This window comes from Aspergillus flavus, chromosome 6 (genome assembly GCF_009017415.1).
Source record: "Aspergillus flavus chromosome 6, complete sequence".
NCBI lineage: Eukaryota > Fungi > Ascomycota > Eurotiomycetes > Eurotiales > Aspergillaceae > Aspergillus > Aspergillus flavus.
This window is the reverse complement of record NC_092410.1, coordinates 1,905,640-1,922,314: the sequence shown is the minus strand read 5'-3', so window position 1 is coordinate 1,922,314 and position 16,675 is coordinate 1,905,640. Positions and strand designations below refer to the sequence as shown.

Below are 16,675 nucleotides of genomic sequence, written 5' to 3'. Positions count from 1 at the left end.
TGTCCTATCTATGCTTGGAGTTGGATCATATTGATGTAAACAATGGTCGAAGAGCCGGGATCCCAGCAGATAAGAGCTGCATCTACAAGGATGAAAGCAACGGAGGATTCCATAAAAAAGGTACTCTAAATTTTATACTGATATGGTAAGCAATGAAAAGACACAAAGATATGTTCGCTTCTCCAGAATCATCCCCCGCAGCAAGAAAAGGAAGTTGTGTTTAAGTACCAAAACCATAATAAGCATCCCTCGAATCCACGGTACGCCGGAAAAATGCCAAACCAATCTGTTTTCTTCGTGGACAACAGAGAAAGCTTGAGAGGATAAGGATTAAAAATGTAGAGAAACACCGCGTAAGACCATATCGTAACAGAAAAGAAAGCCGGTTGTACAGATGCATGTATGATAGACTCCTCACGGCGGCCCCTCACCGCACGGAAACGCCGGAACGGTTGGTAAACATGCGGGCGGCAATGTTCATCGAGGCCAGCTCTTGGAACAGAAGCTTGGCGGCATAAGGGATATGCACCTGCGAAATCCTGTGCTTATTGTTGCACAGTCGACACTCGAAAAGTCCCTTCTTCAGTTTACTGCAGCGAGGAGATCATCGTTAGTCCAATTGCAAATCAATAAAATCTTTCCAGGAGGCAGAGGAGATTACTTACGCAACTGGCGTCATTAATCCGCAGTCATCGCAGATGTGGACGCGGAACGGGTCAGAAACGTCAAAGAGACGTTCCTTTAGGAAGGCACTTGCTCCATGGGCGATCATACAATCACGTTCCATCTCTCCGAATCGGAGACCACCATCACGGGCACGACCTTCCACGGGCTGTCTAGTCAAAATCTGAGTCGGTCCACGAGCACGAGCATGAATCTTGTCATCGACCATGTGTCGCAGACGTTGGTAGTACGTAGGTCCCAAGAACACCTGCGCCACTAGCTTCCGGCCGGTATGGCCATTGTACATTACCTCGAATCCGCGAGACTGGTAGCCGTGCTCGCGAAGTAGACGAGAGACAGAATCGACAGTAACATCGGTAAAAGGTGTTGCATCACCCTCAAAGCCACGCAGGGCTGATACCTTACTAAGCTGGCACTCAATCAAGTGAGCAATAGTCATACGCGAGGGAATGGCGTGAGGGTTGATGACTAAATCAGGCGCAACACCTTCTCGAGAGAACGGCATGTCTTCCTGACGGTAGGTAATACCAATGGTACCCTTCTGTCCGTGACGCGAAGCGAACTTGTCTCCAATCTGAGGGATTTTGGTAGTCCTCATACGGACCTTTACGAACTTCAAGTCATCATTGCTGGTGGACACCAGAACCTGATCCACAATACCGCTCTCAGTACTCCTAAGGGGCGTGGAAACGTCCAGTTTGGTATGGGCTTTGGTTCTCTGGCCGAGCTCCTCCGCGTCGGGAGCTAGAGGGGCCGTTTTACCAATAATAATATCCTCACCAGAGACACGTACGCCAGGAGCAATGATACCATCCTCGTCCAGTTTATCATAAGTACCCTTTCTCATGCCAATCGTATCCTGTCGCATTGGCTTCTCAAAGCGTTCAACAACCGTCAAACCAACCATCTTCTCGCTGTCCGTGTAAGTACGGTAGAAAAGACTGCGGAAAAGACCACGATCAATACTGCTTTGGTTCATAACAACTGAATCTTCCTGGTTGTAACCGGAATAGCAAGCAATGGCAACGATGGCGTTCTGGCCGGCTGGCAATTCACGGAATCGCAGGAACTCCATTGACCGTGTTGTCGCTAGTGGCTTCTGAGGGTAGTAGAGAATATTCGCCATCGTCTCCATACGCTGATCGAAGTTCGTCAAGAACACACCCATAGCTTGTTTACCCATAGCAGACTGGTATGTGTTACGGGGCGATTGATTGTGATCAGGGAATGGAATGATACTAGCACAAACTCCGAGAATCATACTAGGATGAATCTCACAGTGTGTCCAAGTATGTGCCTTCTGGCTCAGTATAGAGCGGACGCGCTTGTTGGGATCGAGCTCTTCTTCAGGAAGGGCGTAGCCAGCCTGAAGCTGTTTGGAAATTTCCAGGTCTTCCGGTGTCATGGAAATCATGATCGTCTCCTCTTCTTCGGCGTCAACATACTCTACCACACCCGATCTCACTAACCCATCCCATCCAAAGTAACGTTCTCTACGATCCTCAGGGTCGAGGTCGGGTGGTAATTCTTTGTCTTGTTCCAACTTGCGGATGTGCTCTTTGTTCAACACCAAACCACCGCAATTTTCGCTCTTCGGGTCATTGTCAATGACGAACAACGGCCTGCAAACACGTCCAGCATCGGTGAAGATCTTGAACTCCCGCTCACGGATATCACGAATCAAACTGACCTCGTGGGAGATCATATTTCGTCGCCGCAGTGACTGCATCGTATTGACAAGATGGGCGGGATCTCTATGGATACCGACCCACACTCCATTGACGAAGACCTTCGTTGCGTTGGGAGTGACCTGAGGCTCAAACTCCTCAAGAACTTCCATGTTACGCTGAATCATGAAGTCAATGATAGGTTCGCTGGGTGTACCAACAGTGACATAACACATGAGGGCCAAGTTCTTGACCAGACCACAGGCCTGACCTTCAGGAGTCTCTGCTGGACAAACCAACCCCCAATGAGTATTGTGAAGCTGGCGGGGTTTAGCAATTTTACCATCACGACCAATAGGCGTATTGGTTCGGCGAAGATGTGACAAAGTAGAAGCGTAGGTATAACGACTGAGCACTTGCGACACGCCAGCCTTAGCACTTGCGGCCTTCTTCTGTTCGCCCCAATTACCAGTAGCAAGGGCGTACTTCAAGCCACCAGTCAGTGTACTGGCCTTGATACCAATATTGAGGTAGATCTCTCTGTTGGTCTCAACACATCTCTGGACGTAACGCTGGAGATCACGAGTAACTCGGGTAAACAAAACACGGAAAAGGTTCGCCAGAAGGGGGCCTGCAAGATCGAGACGCTTCTTTCCGAAGTGATCACGGTCATCAACATCCCGGCGGCCCAGAGCACACTGCAGAAGTCTGTGCACCATATAACCCAAGAAGAATGCCTTCCGAGTCTCACTACCTTCGCTCTGTGAAATATGAGGAAGAAGCTCCTTCTGCATAATTTCACGCGCGTATCTCACACGACGCTCATGATTCATGCTTGACTGGGAAGAGCCACGCTTAGCAATGAAGTCCAAAGCAACTTCACGATCTTGAATAACGAAACCCTCTTCAATACAAGGCTTTAGCATTTCCAACATAGGGGTATCGTTACGATCGTAGCAAATGTGGTTAAGAATGTCCTCGTCAGAGACCACACCGAGCGCTCTGAAAACGACAACGATCGGAATGTCCGTCTTCACGTAGGGCAAAGTGGACCTGATAGTAGGGCCGAATCCACCCTTTGCACTATCACCCTTAGCGAACAACTTGAGAGAGAGTTGAGAAAGAAGTCGAGATCCCTTCTCGACGGCACTTCGAATTTCCGCGACATATGGTGTTGGACTCGGTGGTGCTTTCTTGAAAACCTGGACCGTGTTACCTGCACTTCGCTCCTGGGCAATCAAAACCTTTTCGCTTCCGTTGATGATGAAATAACCACCGGAGTCGTAAGGGCATTCATTCCAATTGTACAGAGCCTGCTCGCTGAGGTCCTTAAGAATACAATACTTGGATTTGAGCATGATAGGCACTTTTCCGATGAAAACGGTTTCCTCTTTGGCTTGATCGGCGGGCAGCTCCTTCTGCTCCCACTGGAGGTAGGTGCCACGAGCCTTTCTGTCTTCATCTTCCTCAATCTCCTCGTCGTCACGATCAGCAACTGACCGCTCTCTGCCTTCCATGATTCGCTTTGTAATGCCGAGATAGAGGGGACTAGCGTAGGTGAGATTTCGGAGACGAGCTTCCTGGGGCAACATGATAGTGGTGGCACCATCACCCTCAGTGACGGAGGGACGGGAAAGCATAACTGTTCCGAACTTGAGCTCATAGCGACGGACAACAACGGGGTCGACTTCATCTTCGTCGGGCGGAAGTGTCTGATCGAGTGTTACTTGGCCTTGTTCCTCCACCAGTTCTTGCATTGTTGATGAAATGAATTCATCGAAAGAATCCAGCTGCTGCGAGACTAAACCCTTCGTATCGAAGAAAGACGAGATGACGGTCCAGCAATCCTCCGAGGTGATCCCCTCTTCCATATCATCGTAAAACTCATCCTCGTAAGCATCATCATAGTCAGCCATTTTGACGAGGTTCTGCCACTAATACTACCCAGATAAAGGATCGATCAGTGAGCGCAAACAGCGCGACGCGCCCAAATAAAAGATCCCGCGCACAGGCTGTCTTGCTGCCGAAAGAAGCAGTGACACCTGGGAAGGCCTTGTCGAAAAGAGACGCTTGTTGGAAAGGGTCAGTGGGCTGGGAACCTCAGGTGGATGAAAAGTGAGAGATCCCAGACAAACTGTGATGATGGGGATGAATGGCGCAGTGTTGGGCTTCACCTCCGGACTCTGATGGATCTTGAGCAGAGCCGCCACTAGCCTCGACCGCGGTCTTGGCGTTATCAGCTGACTAACGCGGGAGTCGATAATATACCACGTGATATACAGTTTACGCCTGAGGCACTATAGGATTTTACCCCGATGAAATTGGAATCGAGGAATGATATTGGCTATAATACATAAACCCATAAATCTTCCAATGCTAGTAGTATCATTTACAAGAACTGTAGAAGAGTCTCAAGCATTTCTTTATGATCTTTCTGTCCGGGATCATCGTCCGAAAGCCCTTCAATTTGTTCTAAACGATGTCAGTACACTTACCACAGGGAAGAAAGGAAGGACTGAACTTACCTTTCAATGTACCTTGAATAAGAGAAAGGCCTTCGTCGCGATCAGCAAGAAGGGACACAACCTTCTTTTTAGCGCCGTCATCTTCTGCCACAAGCCACGCCAGAATTACATCAATGAGCTTTCGATTTCATGTCAGTTTTTCTGAGCAACCTTCCTAGAAAAATGGCAACAAACCTGGAGGGAGAATAGACCAGCATCAAATCGCCGAGAGAGCCATTCAACTGCCATCACCTCGCGTTCCTCTTCGGTAAAATTCTTTCGTTCTTTCTCGATAGCTTGTTCAACAGGCAATACCCTCGACGCATAATCGCGCCTCAGCTTGACTAACTTCTCAATCTTCTCATAATCTTTTTCCATGAACTTAGCAAGAGTACGGATACGGGCTGCTGAACCTCCAGGTAGGAGACGCAGAAGCGAAGCAAAGATACCCAGTAAATGCTCTATCGTTTGGTTTTCTTGCTGTTCGAGTTTAGTTTCAAGCCCATGATCTAGAAAGCTAGAGGCAACCATACCTTTTTCATGAACATTCCAAACACTGTTCTCAAGCATGCTGCTTCAACAAATCTTTCGCACGCGGGCCTGCCTCCCAGTCCACCTAGGGCATGATCCAAGACTCGTAAAGCGCGCGGTTTACTAAACTTTCCTTCCTTCAACATGATTTGTGCAAGTTCAATACCTTCGCCCTCAAGAAACTTTTCCTTCCCGAATTCTTCATCAACAAGACAGATCAAGCAGTCGAACAGGTTCTCAACAAATTCTTCCTCGTCTGAATCCTTTGCAGGATCGCGCTTACGGTACTGGCTGAGTAGTTGAAGAAGGATATCGACTCCCTCAAGGCTAATGAATTTGCTTCGCGTCTTGGATGACGACTGCAATAGGATGGCTAATATTTCAGCCGAGTATTGCTGGTTTTGACTAACAGGTCTTTCCTTCTTCTGTATGCGAGCCAGCAGCCAAGGAAGTAGATTTGAATCATCGCCTAGCCTCTCTGCATGCGATGACTGTGACGCAAGGTTCTCTAGGACACCTTTGAACGAATTAGTATCAGTTTCATGTCAGTCTAGGAACAGGGCCAACCCACTCAGCACATAGTAAACCCCTGCTCTGTCGACATCAGACTCTTCGTCCAACCGTGACAAGTTCTGGGCTAATAGTTCGATGAGGTCGGCGTCCAACTACAGATATCAGCATTATATGATAAATATTGACCTTGGCGGCGTACCATTGCATTTACCAATGTGTCCCATTGTTCTTGCTCTGCTTCAACGTCTTCGTCGGTCAACTCACTGATGATCTGAATCGCATCAATGGCAATATCTGCGTTTTCGTGCGAGAGCAAAGAGATCAAAGAGCTTACGCAGCCCAGCTTTGAAAACTCTGCGTATAATTCGGGGTGTTCTGAGAGAATGGATAATCCCTTAATTTCGCTGTCTAGGTCGGCTTCCGAGGCCATGAACCTGGGCATACAGTTAGCATCGCACGTATACCACCCAGATTGATGAAGCGCAGATGCACCGCATACTTTTGCGGGTCATTCTCATATTTTCCGCGCAATTCGGCATTCTTTGATATCTTCTTCTCGAAATTAAGAGCAAATCGTCGCAGCCATGTGGTATCAAATTTCTCGGGCTAATCCAAACTCTCAGCATCCAAGGACTGCAGCTCCACGAGCATGGGTGTACCTACCGCAACATCCCCTTCCTCCTGCTGATCAATGTACTGCATCGCCTGAGCCGTCTGGCGCTCCATGCCGCCTCCGAAAAAGCGCCCTTCCTCATCGTCTGGGATATCCTCGGCATCGAAGTCCGGAGGTAGCTCTGGACCGGCTTCACCATCATCATCGTTCTCGTCTTCAACCATTGGCTCCTTTCCCTTTGATTTCACATCGCCATTCACATCTAATTTAGCGGCCTTGTAGAGTTCATCTTTGTGTCGAAGGTCAGTAAGCGACGAAGGAAAAGGTAGAAGGACAAAGTGTACTTGGATCTGTGGTAGCGTCTAGTTTGCGCTTGGCGCTGGCTGCTGGAGTAGGTTTCTTTCTTCATCAGCGCTAATGAACCTGATATAGATTACAGATATCTTACCTTGAAAAGTTCATCTATGCTGGTCATTGTTGCGGCTTGTGTAGTAGGAGGGGCGTACTTGGAAGAAACCCGCCTAGCCTACCAGCCAAATCTGTCACCTGAATAGTCTAGAAGAAATAATTCAGATTTTCTCGAAATAGGCCTGACGACTGAAATATGTCTCTTCTATATCGCGCTCAGGAATTTGTTCTCATCACTTGGTCGCGCAGCTGCTCCGATGATATTACGGGCGGCGTGATAAGCTAACAACGCAACCGCCAAGCGCTGAAAGATTTCTCGGAGCGCATCGATTTACTTTCATTTCCGCAATCTCAATATCGTTACTCCAGCTTTGTCTCTATACGCAAGCATCACATCCGGAGAAGTACTTCACTTTTGAATACCACCCTCACTCTTCACATCTTCACAATGGCTCCCAGACAACGCGTCGTTTCTGCTCACCAGGAGAAGAGCTTTTTGGGTGCCGCCTACGATGAAGTCACTCATCCCGAGAACGCCACCATCGTGAGAAGTGTTCTTGTCTTCGGTGTAAGTTAGCGATTGTGTAATCTTTTTGTCTATGTTTGATTTGCGGTTGAGATTCTGATTGTCCTTATACCACAGGCCGGTGTCGCTTTCCTCTACAGCTCTCTCAGCGAACTCCTGCTCCCTCCGTAAGTCGACACGTTTTCTCCCCTAATGATATCGCGATAAGCTCGATCCTTTGTCGTGTTCTCGAAATCTGATGAGCGTTCTAGTCTGTGAACGGGATATCCGAACGCATCCGTGGCTCGCAGCCATCACTCGGATATAACTTCGTTGGGAGTCAGGCGATTTGTTGAGGTCAATTCGGAATAGACTCGAACCTGCTATTCTTTTTCCTTGGTTTTAAGTAATGGATACCTGTACTATATTGCATGGATTGTGCTTTTGTGGGCATATATGTTTTTGGATGGACTCGTGTGGCGTGCATTATCATCTCCGATATGTCTGAAAAGAACATAAAAACCCAATACGACATGACATCCTTTTGAGTTTAGTTCAAACTCTTATAGGAAAGACTTCTCTTCGAATACTCCGCCCTAGTATGATTGATGTGTTCGAGAGTAAATGGGATCTCAACGATGAGCTAATGCAATACAAAGACTCGCCTCGTCTTAGGTGCAGAATAAATATATACAGCTGTCAGAGAAATTCCAGATTTGTAGGTTCAAAGGCGAAGGTGTTTTGCAGGGACTCTATTCATAAATAGGTAAGTCAATAAACTGCTGCAGTGCTATAAAAGAAAAGGCACCAAGCGAGCTTCGGAATAATCGAACCAAATTAGTACTTGATACCTCAGGCACCGTGATGCAAGTACCCGATCTTAAGATCCGATAACGGCCAGACTGATAACATCGTACGCTCCCATTCTCCCATTCGAGGCACGGCATGTCCATGTGTTGAACCAACGCCTCAGGCACTGGTTTGAACCATCCGCCAATGAAGCCACACGGTGTCTGGCCACTTAAATCTTTCCAATATCGAGATAGCGGGGGAAAGGCCCACAGCTACCCCACACGGGGAACCTCCGGAACACCGCCCTCAACTGCCGGGGAGATGGCTATCCAATTTCATCTTCATAATTGTGTGAATACAACTCCGGTTCAGCCTATAGTTGAAATTTTTGATGCTGGTTCTCTTTCTCGCATAGCTGCAGTAGCAGCTTATCTACATAACTGCTTTCATTATGATCACCACGAAGCGCACGGCGTCAGACGCAGACATACATTACGGTGAGCCTGTGGCCAAACGAAACTCGCTGGGGTACGATGCGCGTACGCCCTGGCTACAAGACTCTAAGCCGCCTCCGACATGGCGGACTCTAGGAAACCGGGCAGTTCGGCCGTCTATGCCGCTCGAAAACATGGTGGCTGCCGTGCAGGATCTGATAGATCCAGATTTCGACCCTCTTATTGCCATTCTCGATGAAGAGCCACGTTTCCTAAAGCCACTTCCTTCTCACATTTCCCCGGAAGACTTAGAGTTTCTACGTTTCCGTGGGGCTCTCTCGATCCCAGAGAGTGGGTTGCGGAACGAGTTACTGCGATGCTATATCAAATGGGTACACAGTTTTATGCCGGTGTTGAACCTGCAAGACTTCCTAAGGTGTGTCGCGGAGAACGATCCGAACGGTAACATCAGCCTCCTGCTGTTTCAGGCGGTGATGTTTGTGGCGACGGCCTTCGTGGATCTCAAACACTTACAAGACGCTGGGTATGCGACGAGGAAAATTGCGCGGAGCGCGTTTTACACGCGACTAAGGGTAAGTGCAGCAAAGCGTATATCTACTCTCTGGAGCTAACCGAGAAGCAGCTCCTTTACTCCCTTGATTGCGAAGAAGACCGAATAGCCATCTTGCAAACTCTACTATTGATGACATACTGGACCGATCATGTAAACCATCCGCAGAGAGACATATGGGATTGGATTGGGGTTTGCAATACCCAAGCTCATTCAATTGGATTAAACCGTGACCCTACTACATCCCCCACAATGGATCTCAAAACCAAACGATTAAGAATACGTCTATGGTGGAGCTTATATTCCCGGGACCGTCTTATCTCCTTGGGCATGAGACGTCCTACACAAGTCAATGAAGGAACTAGCAACGTCCCAATGTTGAGACTAGACGATTTTGAGTACGATTCTTTTCATCCATCCGTTATCAATATGTTCCATTGCCGCCAACTGGAGGACCCATCCCATCAGAAGCGTCTGGCAACCATGTTCATGGAGAAAACTAAACTTTGCCAATGCATCGGGCGCGTACTCTTCGCTCAGTACTCTCCGTCGCAGCGCTTGTTCGGCATAACTAATCGGACTACTATTACCCTAGCTCCTAGGCAGGCTTCGGAATCGGAGTTGGCTCGATGCAGTCAACGACTCGACTCATGGGTCAACTCACTCCCAAAGGATGCACAGTTCATTCCTGCTTCAAAAACGAACTTTAACGACGGAGAAGATGTCTTACTTCTCCACGGTGCTATGGTGAGAATGTTGTACCATGCTACTATAAGTGCTTTATATCGACCATGGGCGTATGGGTCCAACAAGGGCCAGAGTAAATCACGGATCGAATTGACCAACACTGCTCGGTCAAAGATGCACGATGCGGCTATAGGGATCACGCATATCATCCAAGGCTTGAACCAGCTGAACCTCACTCGATTTTTGCCCCAGTCTGGTGTGACAGTCATCATACCAGCTACTGTACTACACCTGGCTAACTCCATGTCTGACAATCCTACGGTGCGAGAAGCCAGCATACGTAACTTCCACCGGTGTGTCCAGGTTTTGCAGGGATTGAAGGAGCTATATCCAGCCGCAGATATGGAAGTTGCCAACATCGAAGCCGCCGTTAGAGTCCAGTCGGACAGTGCGAGTACATTACTCAAAATCATGCAATCCAACAGTATCAATCTAAGCCAGCCACAACCCGCCGAACCATATCGGAGGGGAAGCGATGTTGCTACTGTACAGACATTATCCCCAACTGAAGACCGAACACCAAAGCATTGGACCTCGCCGATAGAGACTGACACTGTGAATGAGTCACACAACCCTGGTCTCGAGCCTCGCAAGCCCAGCTCCGCCGACCAAAGGTCAAAGCGGAACAGTACTGTAATCAGTACAACAGTCAACACTACTAGTACCTCCCCATCGAAGGCTAAGCAAGATTACCTTACCCCTACGAACGACTTTGACGATCACTTCAACTCCGCCTTCAACTCTCATTCTCCTCTACCTGACCCTTCATTCAATCCGTCAAGCTTCCTTGATATAGACTCAAATAACACCGAATTCCCCCTCTTCCAGTCGTCGAGCCATCCGGATATTGATATCGACTGGGCAGAGGACTTTTTAAGAGGAGCAGATTTTAAGATTGACTTTTCTAGCTCCGCGCTAGAGGACCACAGCAGAGATTTCTTCTCGTTCTCAGATAAACAGGAAAGGTCAAATGCTCCTAGGAAGGAGGAGATCACGGGCGATTTGGATAAAGACCTGGGTCTGAACTCCGGTGACGAGATGTTTTAGAATGAAGCGTGTGTTTTTATTACTTCTATACATATATCTGTCCAGCTTGCAAAGTTTCATTATGCTGTCTCATATAGTCGTGATATTTCATCAGCGATACCCTGTTTTAATTGCAGAAGCGAGCGATGCGTTTGATTGATTCAGCACAATATTCACCCGTCCAAAATGAAACTCTTCTGTCTCAACGTAGAGTCATAATTGTAAACCAGCCCTCCGTCTATGTAGGGTATCTCTATGAAAAGACATATTATAGGCGACGACCGTCCTCTATTTGGCACACCAGTCTTAGCGCTTAGACCAACGGTTGCTCTCGTCGCCTTCCTCCCATTCGTGTTCGACGTAGCCGAGCTTTTTCTTCACTTCCTGGACTTTCTGTTTGTCTCCCGTGTTTTTGCCCATGTTGTCACTGAGCTTGACAGCCGGGTGACCATTTGCTGTAGAGATCTTGATGACGATATTGAGCGGCTTGGACTTTTCGTCATTTGATTTATTCGTAAAGTCGTCTGCCTATATTTAGCGCCGTGCTTTTAGAGTATACCCAAGATTAGTACTTACTGGTAAAGAATGTACCAACGCCGAAGACAGGCTGGAACCCAGCTTCCTCCGCAATGACCTTATACTCGAGACAATGCTCGATGTTGAGAGAGTCAGAGAACACCATGGTCTTCTTGTCCGTGATGCCTTCCCTATCGTAGAAATCCCGCACCATCTTTACGAAGTATACAGGATCGCCTGAGTCCTGACGCACACCGGTATAGGCTTGAGCATACGTTTCATGGGAGGTCCGAGCGCCACCGTCACGAAGTGGTGCAGTGATCGGGGCCTTGGTCTCCGCCTCACTTTGAACAGTCGATTCGTTAGTTGTGGCTGGTCCAGATGCCGATGTGCTGACTGCACCAGCTCCTGCGGAGGTAAACGCAGGAATCGGCTTCCGGAATGCATCGAGAAAGGCGGGGGTACCGAAAGTGTCCGTCAAGGCGATTCCCAGAACCTTATCAAGGTCAGTCTCTTGCAGACATCACAGGTGATTGAACTTACTCCTTTTCCAAAGCAGCCAAGCCAGTACCGCAGGGCCAACTCGTTGGCGTTCTCATAGTCATCCGTAATGGCAGCAATGGTCATATACCATTCATGCGCCACCGTGCCGACAGGGTCGACACCATACTTCATAGCAAAGTGAACATTACTTGACCCTGTGAATTTACCCTTCCACCCTTGTCGTTTTCCCTCCTCAGCAGCCTTCATCAGACCAACCATCACCAGGTCATGGGTATGGTAATCACGGCGTCGTCTTGATCCGAACTCAGAGAAGATGCAACCATTCTCAAGCAGCGTACATCCTTTCCGATATGCCTTCTCCTCTTGGCAACTGTAGTCCCAGTCCTTATCGCTGAACATAAAGTATGCCTCGCTCGTCAACGCTAAAAGCGGGATCTCGTACAGAATTGTGTCAACCCAGAGACCCTTGACCAGATACTCGACATCACCCGTGTCGCTGTCGCTGCCGGTATCATTCACGGGCGTAAACTTTATTTCAATCTGTTCGGAAGGCTTGAGTTTGAAAGTGGTCAGGAAGTCCAGGTAAGCATCGTTGAAGTATGGACACCGGGTCTTCAAGAATTTAATCTCTTCTTCCGTGATTCGAATGTTCGCAAGTCCTACCAGAGAGTACGGTTATCCCGACGCTCGCACAATCATTCAATAAGGCAATACATACTGTCCATTTGCTTCAGAAGCCACTTGTGGGCCCCACGCGTTAACTTCATGTGTGGAGTACGGTTCGTGAACCCATAAGTCACGTCTACGCAGTACAACTCGTAAGGAATTTCAACCATACCACATAAGAGCCGATATATACTCACGGGTATCAGGGAAGTACTTCAGGACGGCACATTGCATCGTCAACTTGTACAAATCGGTATCAAGAAGAGAGCAAATGCCCTCCGGAATTGGAGGGGAACCTTCTTGGTCCATTATGACTTGTTTCCGAGACCTGTATAGGAGTGCTAGCTGCAGTGGCTAGAAGTGAATAAAATGTGCGAAATTCAATTCAATGGGGTAAAAGCCCCAGTCAAAGGAAAGTAATTGTGTAGTAGAGAAGTTTATCAGCAGCTGAAAACAGTCATATCCACGCTGCTGCGGGGAACTACCAAAAAAGACCATGTTTGTACTGTTTGCATTGTATAATCTTCGTCATGCTGTGGGCGACGTCATATTGAGATGCAGTGAATTGATAATTACTGGACTATTATACTGCGGATAAACCTCCTGTCAAATAATGTATTAGTGTTTAAGGTTGGTTGTGCTGATATGCTGGTTCATAGTAGAGGTTACTATGCCGACTATAGATTATACGAGATCTTGCGTAAAGGAAAGCCTCTTGGTGTTTCAATGAGCATTGAAACCCCTCAACCAAATAGTCTATAGCAAATTGGGGCATATATTACTGGGTATTATACGCCAAACAATTGCGTTGTCATGGAATATATCGTCAACGTCAAATATTACCAGTTGTTGCCTTATTTGTAGGCTGTGACTGCCCTGCCCCGCCAGTTTGATAAGATAATTGTGGCTAATGCCTATGTATGTGGCTGTGCAGGGTTTGTTCTCAGGCACATCGGGTGTCATATTATTCCGGTCAAGACAGCACTCCCGTCGCAGGCGCCTTATCCATTATCAGCCAACGTTCATTACTCGTTCAACCTCCACGCTTGGTTCATGCGTTCTGCTAGTTGCGATTACGACCGGTCCTCGCCTTGTCCCTACTTTATACAAAATAACAAGACGTCTGCTCTCAAAGCTAACTACATCAGGAACTCTGGCTAGCCTGAACCACTTCAACATCAGTGGCGCATATTAATCAAGGTCGCTTGAGAACAACATCGATATGGCGCACGGCGCTGAGGACTGCGCATCCGTGCTAGAGCAATTCGTTCATGATGTTGCAAATCTGCCAGCGGAAATTAACCACTTGATGGAAGAGATCCAGGCCAAAGACAAAATCATCCAAGAATGTCGCACTACGATCAATTCGAGAGATAGTAGTTTACAAAAATTCATCAAAATGAATGGCAGTCTGACGCCGAATCCCAAAGAAGAGCAATACGGAAAGGTCATATTACAGAATCTTGACAAGTCGCAACAGCTACAGGATGAGAAGATACAATTGAGTGAGAAAGCGTGCGTTCTATTAGACCGGCAAATCAAGAAATTGGACATCAAAATTCGTGACCTGCAGAATGACGGTGTTCTTTCGAACGATCCTCCCTTGCCCTCTCTCTTCAATAATAGCGACCAATACCGAGACCCCCCAAAGATCTTTTTTCCCGACTCCGCCTCCGACTCTAATTCATACAACTCTCCCCTCCATCCTACGTCCGGGAACGCCAACGTTATAATAGGCGCCACTCAGAGACTTAATCAATCACTGGCTCGATCAGCGGGTGTGGCTGGCCTAGGCTCCCCAACTGCTGCGCGAAGCTCAGCTCCCGCAACTCCCGCCGGTGGCACCGCTCATTTTCACCAACGACAACGTGAATCATCAGCTGGCGCTGTGGAGAACAAGCGACGGCGTCTAAACCCTTCACTAGGGACGCTACCAGCAGCATCGTCGAATCTCCGACAATCCTCTCTAGGTCCCGGCACACCCAAAGGAGGTACACCAGCTTCTAGTCGTGCTGGCAGTGCCGGGCCACGCTCATCAAGCACAACTAAAAAAGCCTTGACCAAGAAGGTTGCACCTCATCAACAATTGAAAAAGATCAAGGCATCATCTGGATTGAATGGCAAATCAACTAAACGGTCTTCTAGCGCTAGTGGCCGTATCAAACTTACCACAAAGAAATCGCCTTCCGCCCCGGGCGGCGATGAAGACGAGGATGATTCGATGCTCAGTAGCGCCGATGTCTCGGACTCTGAGAACAACAGCGATGCCCGGCGCGGAGATGATGACATGGAAGAAGAGGAAGAAGATGAGGGCAACGAAGATACCAAGGTCTATTGTACTTGTCGCAGTGTAAGCCATGGTGATATGGTTGCTTGCGATAACGAAAATTGCGAGTTTGAGTGGTTTCACTGGAAGTGCGTCGGTTTAACCAGGGAGCCTGTAGGCACATGGTTTTGTCCTCAGTGTGCAGCCAAGTTAAATAGTTGATCATACCCTCCAGTTTATCTTGCTAATAAGCCTGTTCTATTTTCTGAAATTAATCGTCATCTCATTCCATTGAGCAATTCAGTAGCTCTTGTAGATTTTCAGCCTTCCACCGTTTCATAAGGTACAAAGATTAGGCCATGAAATGAAGCAAACCAATAGCTTCTGTTAGAACCAAACCATCCTTACCCCAATTGCACTTTTAGGCCGTAAATTCCCCGCAAGAGAAAAAGATAGGCCTCGACCATAGCCTATCCCAGGATTCGTGAAACGCCATCGCTATGCAAGCAAACATGACTGGCGCCGCTGCGCTCATTGTACATAAATAGAAAGAAACTAACAAGGACACAAATTCCACGGGACCTAAAACCCAAGAGCCTTTTCCAGCCAAGGGTCAAAGTATTCGCAGCTTTCTGGGCTGACGGCTCCTCCAGGAGCGCAGAGTTTAAACACTGGGCAGGTACCGCAAGGTGCCTCTGTCATGCCGTTGGTTACCAGCCGGTCGTCGATTCCCTTATCCTCGCCTGCGGGCTTGCGGGCTTGCGACTGCTTAACGGCTTCCGGGTTCTTGACCGACTTGTACATCTCCCCACTGTTCAAGGCCACCAGCTTACCATCGTAACAAAGCATATCAAGGAGCTGTGTTATACTCTCTTCACCCAGACGAACGGGAGTAATTCCACTCTCATTAACTGCATCTGTAAGCATCGAGACGGTTGGATAGCCACGGTAACCGGCCGGAAAAGGAATAAATGTTTTTTGTCCAGCCTCTTGTTTGACAGACACGCTACCATCACTAGTTTTTATGCGCTTGGTTCGGTGCGCGTCTGCACTTGGAACTTCAAACCAACTCTTTCTGCTCACTGTGTACTCAATATACCCAGCGACAGTGTTGATGAAGTTCTCATCGAGTACTCCGTCAGTGAACCAGGCGCCACCGGTAACATCCTCACTTGGGGCAAGGCCCGCCAACATGTACATTTTCCGACTTGGGAATTTAACATTGTGTACGCTCTTGATATAGTTCTTTCCCTCCAAGGATTTGAGGCAACGGTCTAATATGGACTTGTGTAAGCCGGTTCGAGTTCCGATCGCACGAACCCAGATACCGTTGCGACCAGTAGAGTGGATTACATTGTATACCAAACTTTCGTCCGGGCTCAGGTTTTGAAGTCTGAGAGTAAAATTATCACGTTAGCCCATCATATGGGAGGTCGCTCAAAAAGTCCTAGAGAACAATGGCATACTTTTCAGCATCTTCCCGTGAGATGATCTTCCAAGCCAATCGGTCATTTTTGCCCTGGAGAAGGCGAAACAGTTTCTGATCAACGAGCGATTGGGTGCATCGCAGCAGAAGCGCAAGGTCCGACTTAGGGACTATGCCCAGACCAAGCAGGTCCTGCTGGTAGAAGAGTTGGTCGGGAGGGTAGTTGTTCAGGCAATGTTCGTAGAGCTTAGAGGCGAGCTCAGTCACTGAGGCGCCGGAGGCCCCCGCGGAGGCCATTTTCA

The 16,675-nt window shown here is 48.1% G+C and overlaps 7 protein-coding genes across 7 annotated transcripts; 3 read left to right on the top strand and 4 right to left on the bottom strand.

Annotated features, from left to right (window-relative positions):
* Window positions 1–106: 106 nt before the first annotated feature.
* On the bottom strand, window positions 107–4,576 carry F9C07_2286237 (DNA-directed RNA polymerase II subunit RPB2). The gene is made up of 2 exons (XM_041293948.2): window positions 666–4,576; window positions 107–590 (listed from the first exon to the last, which is right to left on the bottom strand). Exons 1-2 carry the CDS (start codon window positions 4,265–4,267, stop codon window positions 428–430), a joined length of 3,765 nt encoding a protein of 1,254 aa, XP_041149168.1. The 5' UTR covers window positions 4,268–4,576; the 3' UTR covers window positions 107–427.
* On the bottom strand, window positions 4,577–7,239 carry F9C07_2286236 (DUF1716 domain protein). The gene is made up of 10 exons (XM_041293949.2): window positions 6,961–7,239; window positions 6,857–6,911; window positions 6,563–6,801; window positions 6,399–6,505; window positions 6,099–6,333; window positions 5,958–6,051; window positions 5,389–5,903; window positions 5,051–5,335; window positions 4,877–4,994; window positions 4,577–4,823 (listed from the first exon to the last, which is right to left on the bottom strand). Exons 1-10 carry the CDS (start codon window positions 6,985–6,987, stop codon window positions 4,741–4,743), a joined length of 1,758 nt encoding a protein of 585 aa, XP_041149169.1. The 5' UTR covers window positions 6,988–7,239; the 3' UTR covers window positions 4,577–4,740.
* A 28-nt stretch (window positions 7,240–7,267) lies between these two features.
* Window positions 7,268–7,973, top strand: F9C07_8530 (putative TOM core complex subunit Tom6). Its single transcript, XM_071511784.1, has 3 exons — window positions 7,268–7,488; window positions 7,564–7,613; window positions 7,698–7,973. The coding sequence occupies exons 1-3, from the start codon at window positions 7,369–7,371 to the stop codon at window positions 7,702–7,704; spliced, it is 177 nt and encodes a 58-aa protein (XP_071367804.1). The 5' UTR covers window positions 7,268–7,368; the 3' UTR covers window positions 7,705–7,973.
* A 695-nt stretch (window positions 7,974–8,668) lies between these two features.
* F9C07_8529 (putative C6 transcription factor) lies at window positions 8,669–11,016 on the top strand (the record flags this gene model as incomplete). The annotated part of the gene is made up of 2 exons (XM_071511783.1): window positions 8,669–9,244; window positions 9,295–11,016. 2 exons carry the CDS (start codon window positions 8,669–8,671, stop codon window positions 11,014–11,016), a joined length of 2,298 nt encoding a protein of 765 aa, XP_071367803.1.
* A 285-nt stretch (window positions 11,017–11,301) lies between these two features.
* Window positions 11,302–12,990, bottom strand: F9C07_8528 (nicotinate phosphoribosyltransferase; the record flags this gene model as incomplete). The annotated part of the gene is made up of 5 exons (XM_041293950.1): window positions 11,302–11,519; window positions 11,572–12,007; window positions 12,055–12,674; window positions 12,734–12,817; window positions 12,879–12,990. The coding sequence occupies 5 exons, from the start codon at window positions 12,988–12,990 to the stop codon at window positions 11,302–11,304; spliced, it is 1,470 nt and encodes a 489-aa protein (XP_041149171.1).
* Window positions 12,991–13,149: 159 nt separating this feature from the next.
* F9C07_1761948 (inhibitor of growth proteins N-terminal histone-binding-domain-containing protein) lies at window positions 13,150–15,349 on the top strand. The gene is made up of 2 exons (XM_041286853.2): window positions 13,150–13,541; window positions 13,616–15,349. The coding sequence occupies exon 2, from the start codon at window positions 13,904–13,906 to the stop codon at window positions 15,167–15,169; it is 1,266 nt and encodes a 421-aa protein (XP_041149172.1). The 5' UTR covers window positions 13,150–13,541; window positions 13,616–13,903; the 3' UTR covers window positions 15,170–15,349.
* Window positions 15,350–15,529: 180 nt separating this feature from the next.
* F9C07_8526 (putative DNA-directed RNA polymerase III subunit Rpc34) lies at window positions 15,530–16,670 on the bottom strand (the record flags this gene model as incomplete). The annotated part of the gene is made up of 2 exons (XM_041293951.1): window positions 15,530–16,340; window positions 16,414–16,670. 2 exons carry the CDS (start codon window positions 16,668–16,670, stop codon window positions 15,530–15,532), a joined length of 1,068 nt encoding a protein of 355 aa, XP_041149173.1.
* Window positions 16,671–16,675: the final 5 nt, after the last annotated feature.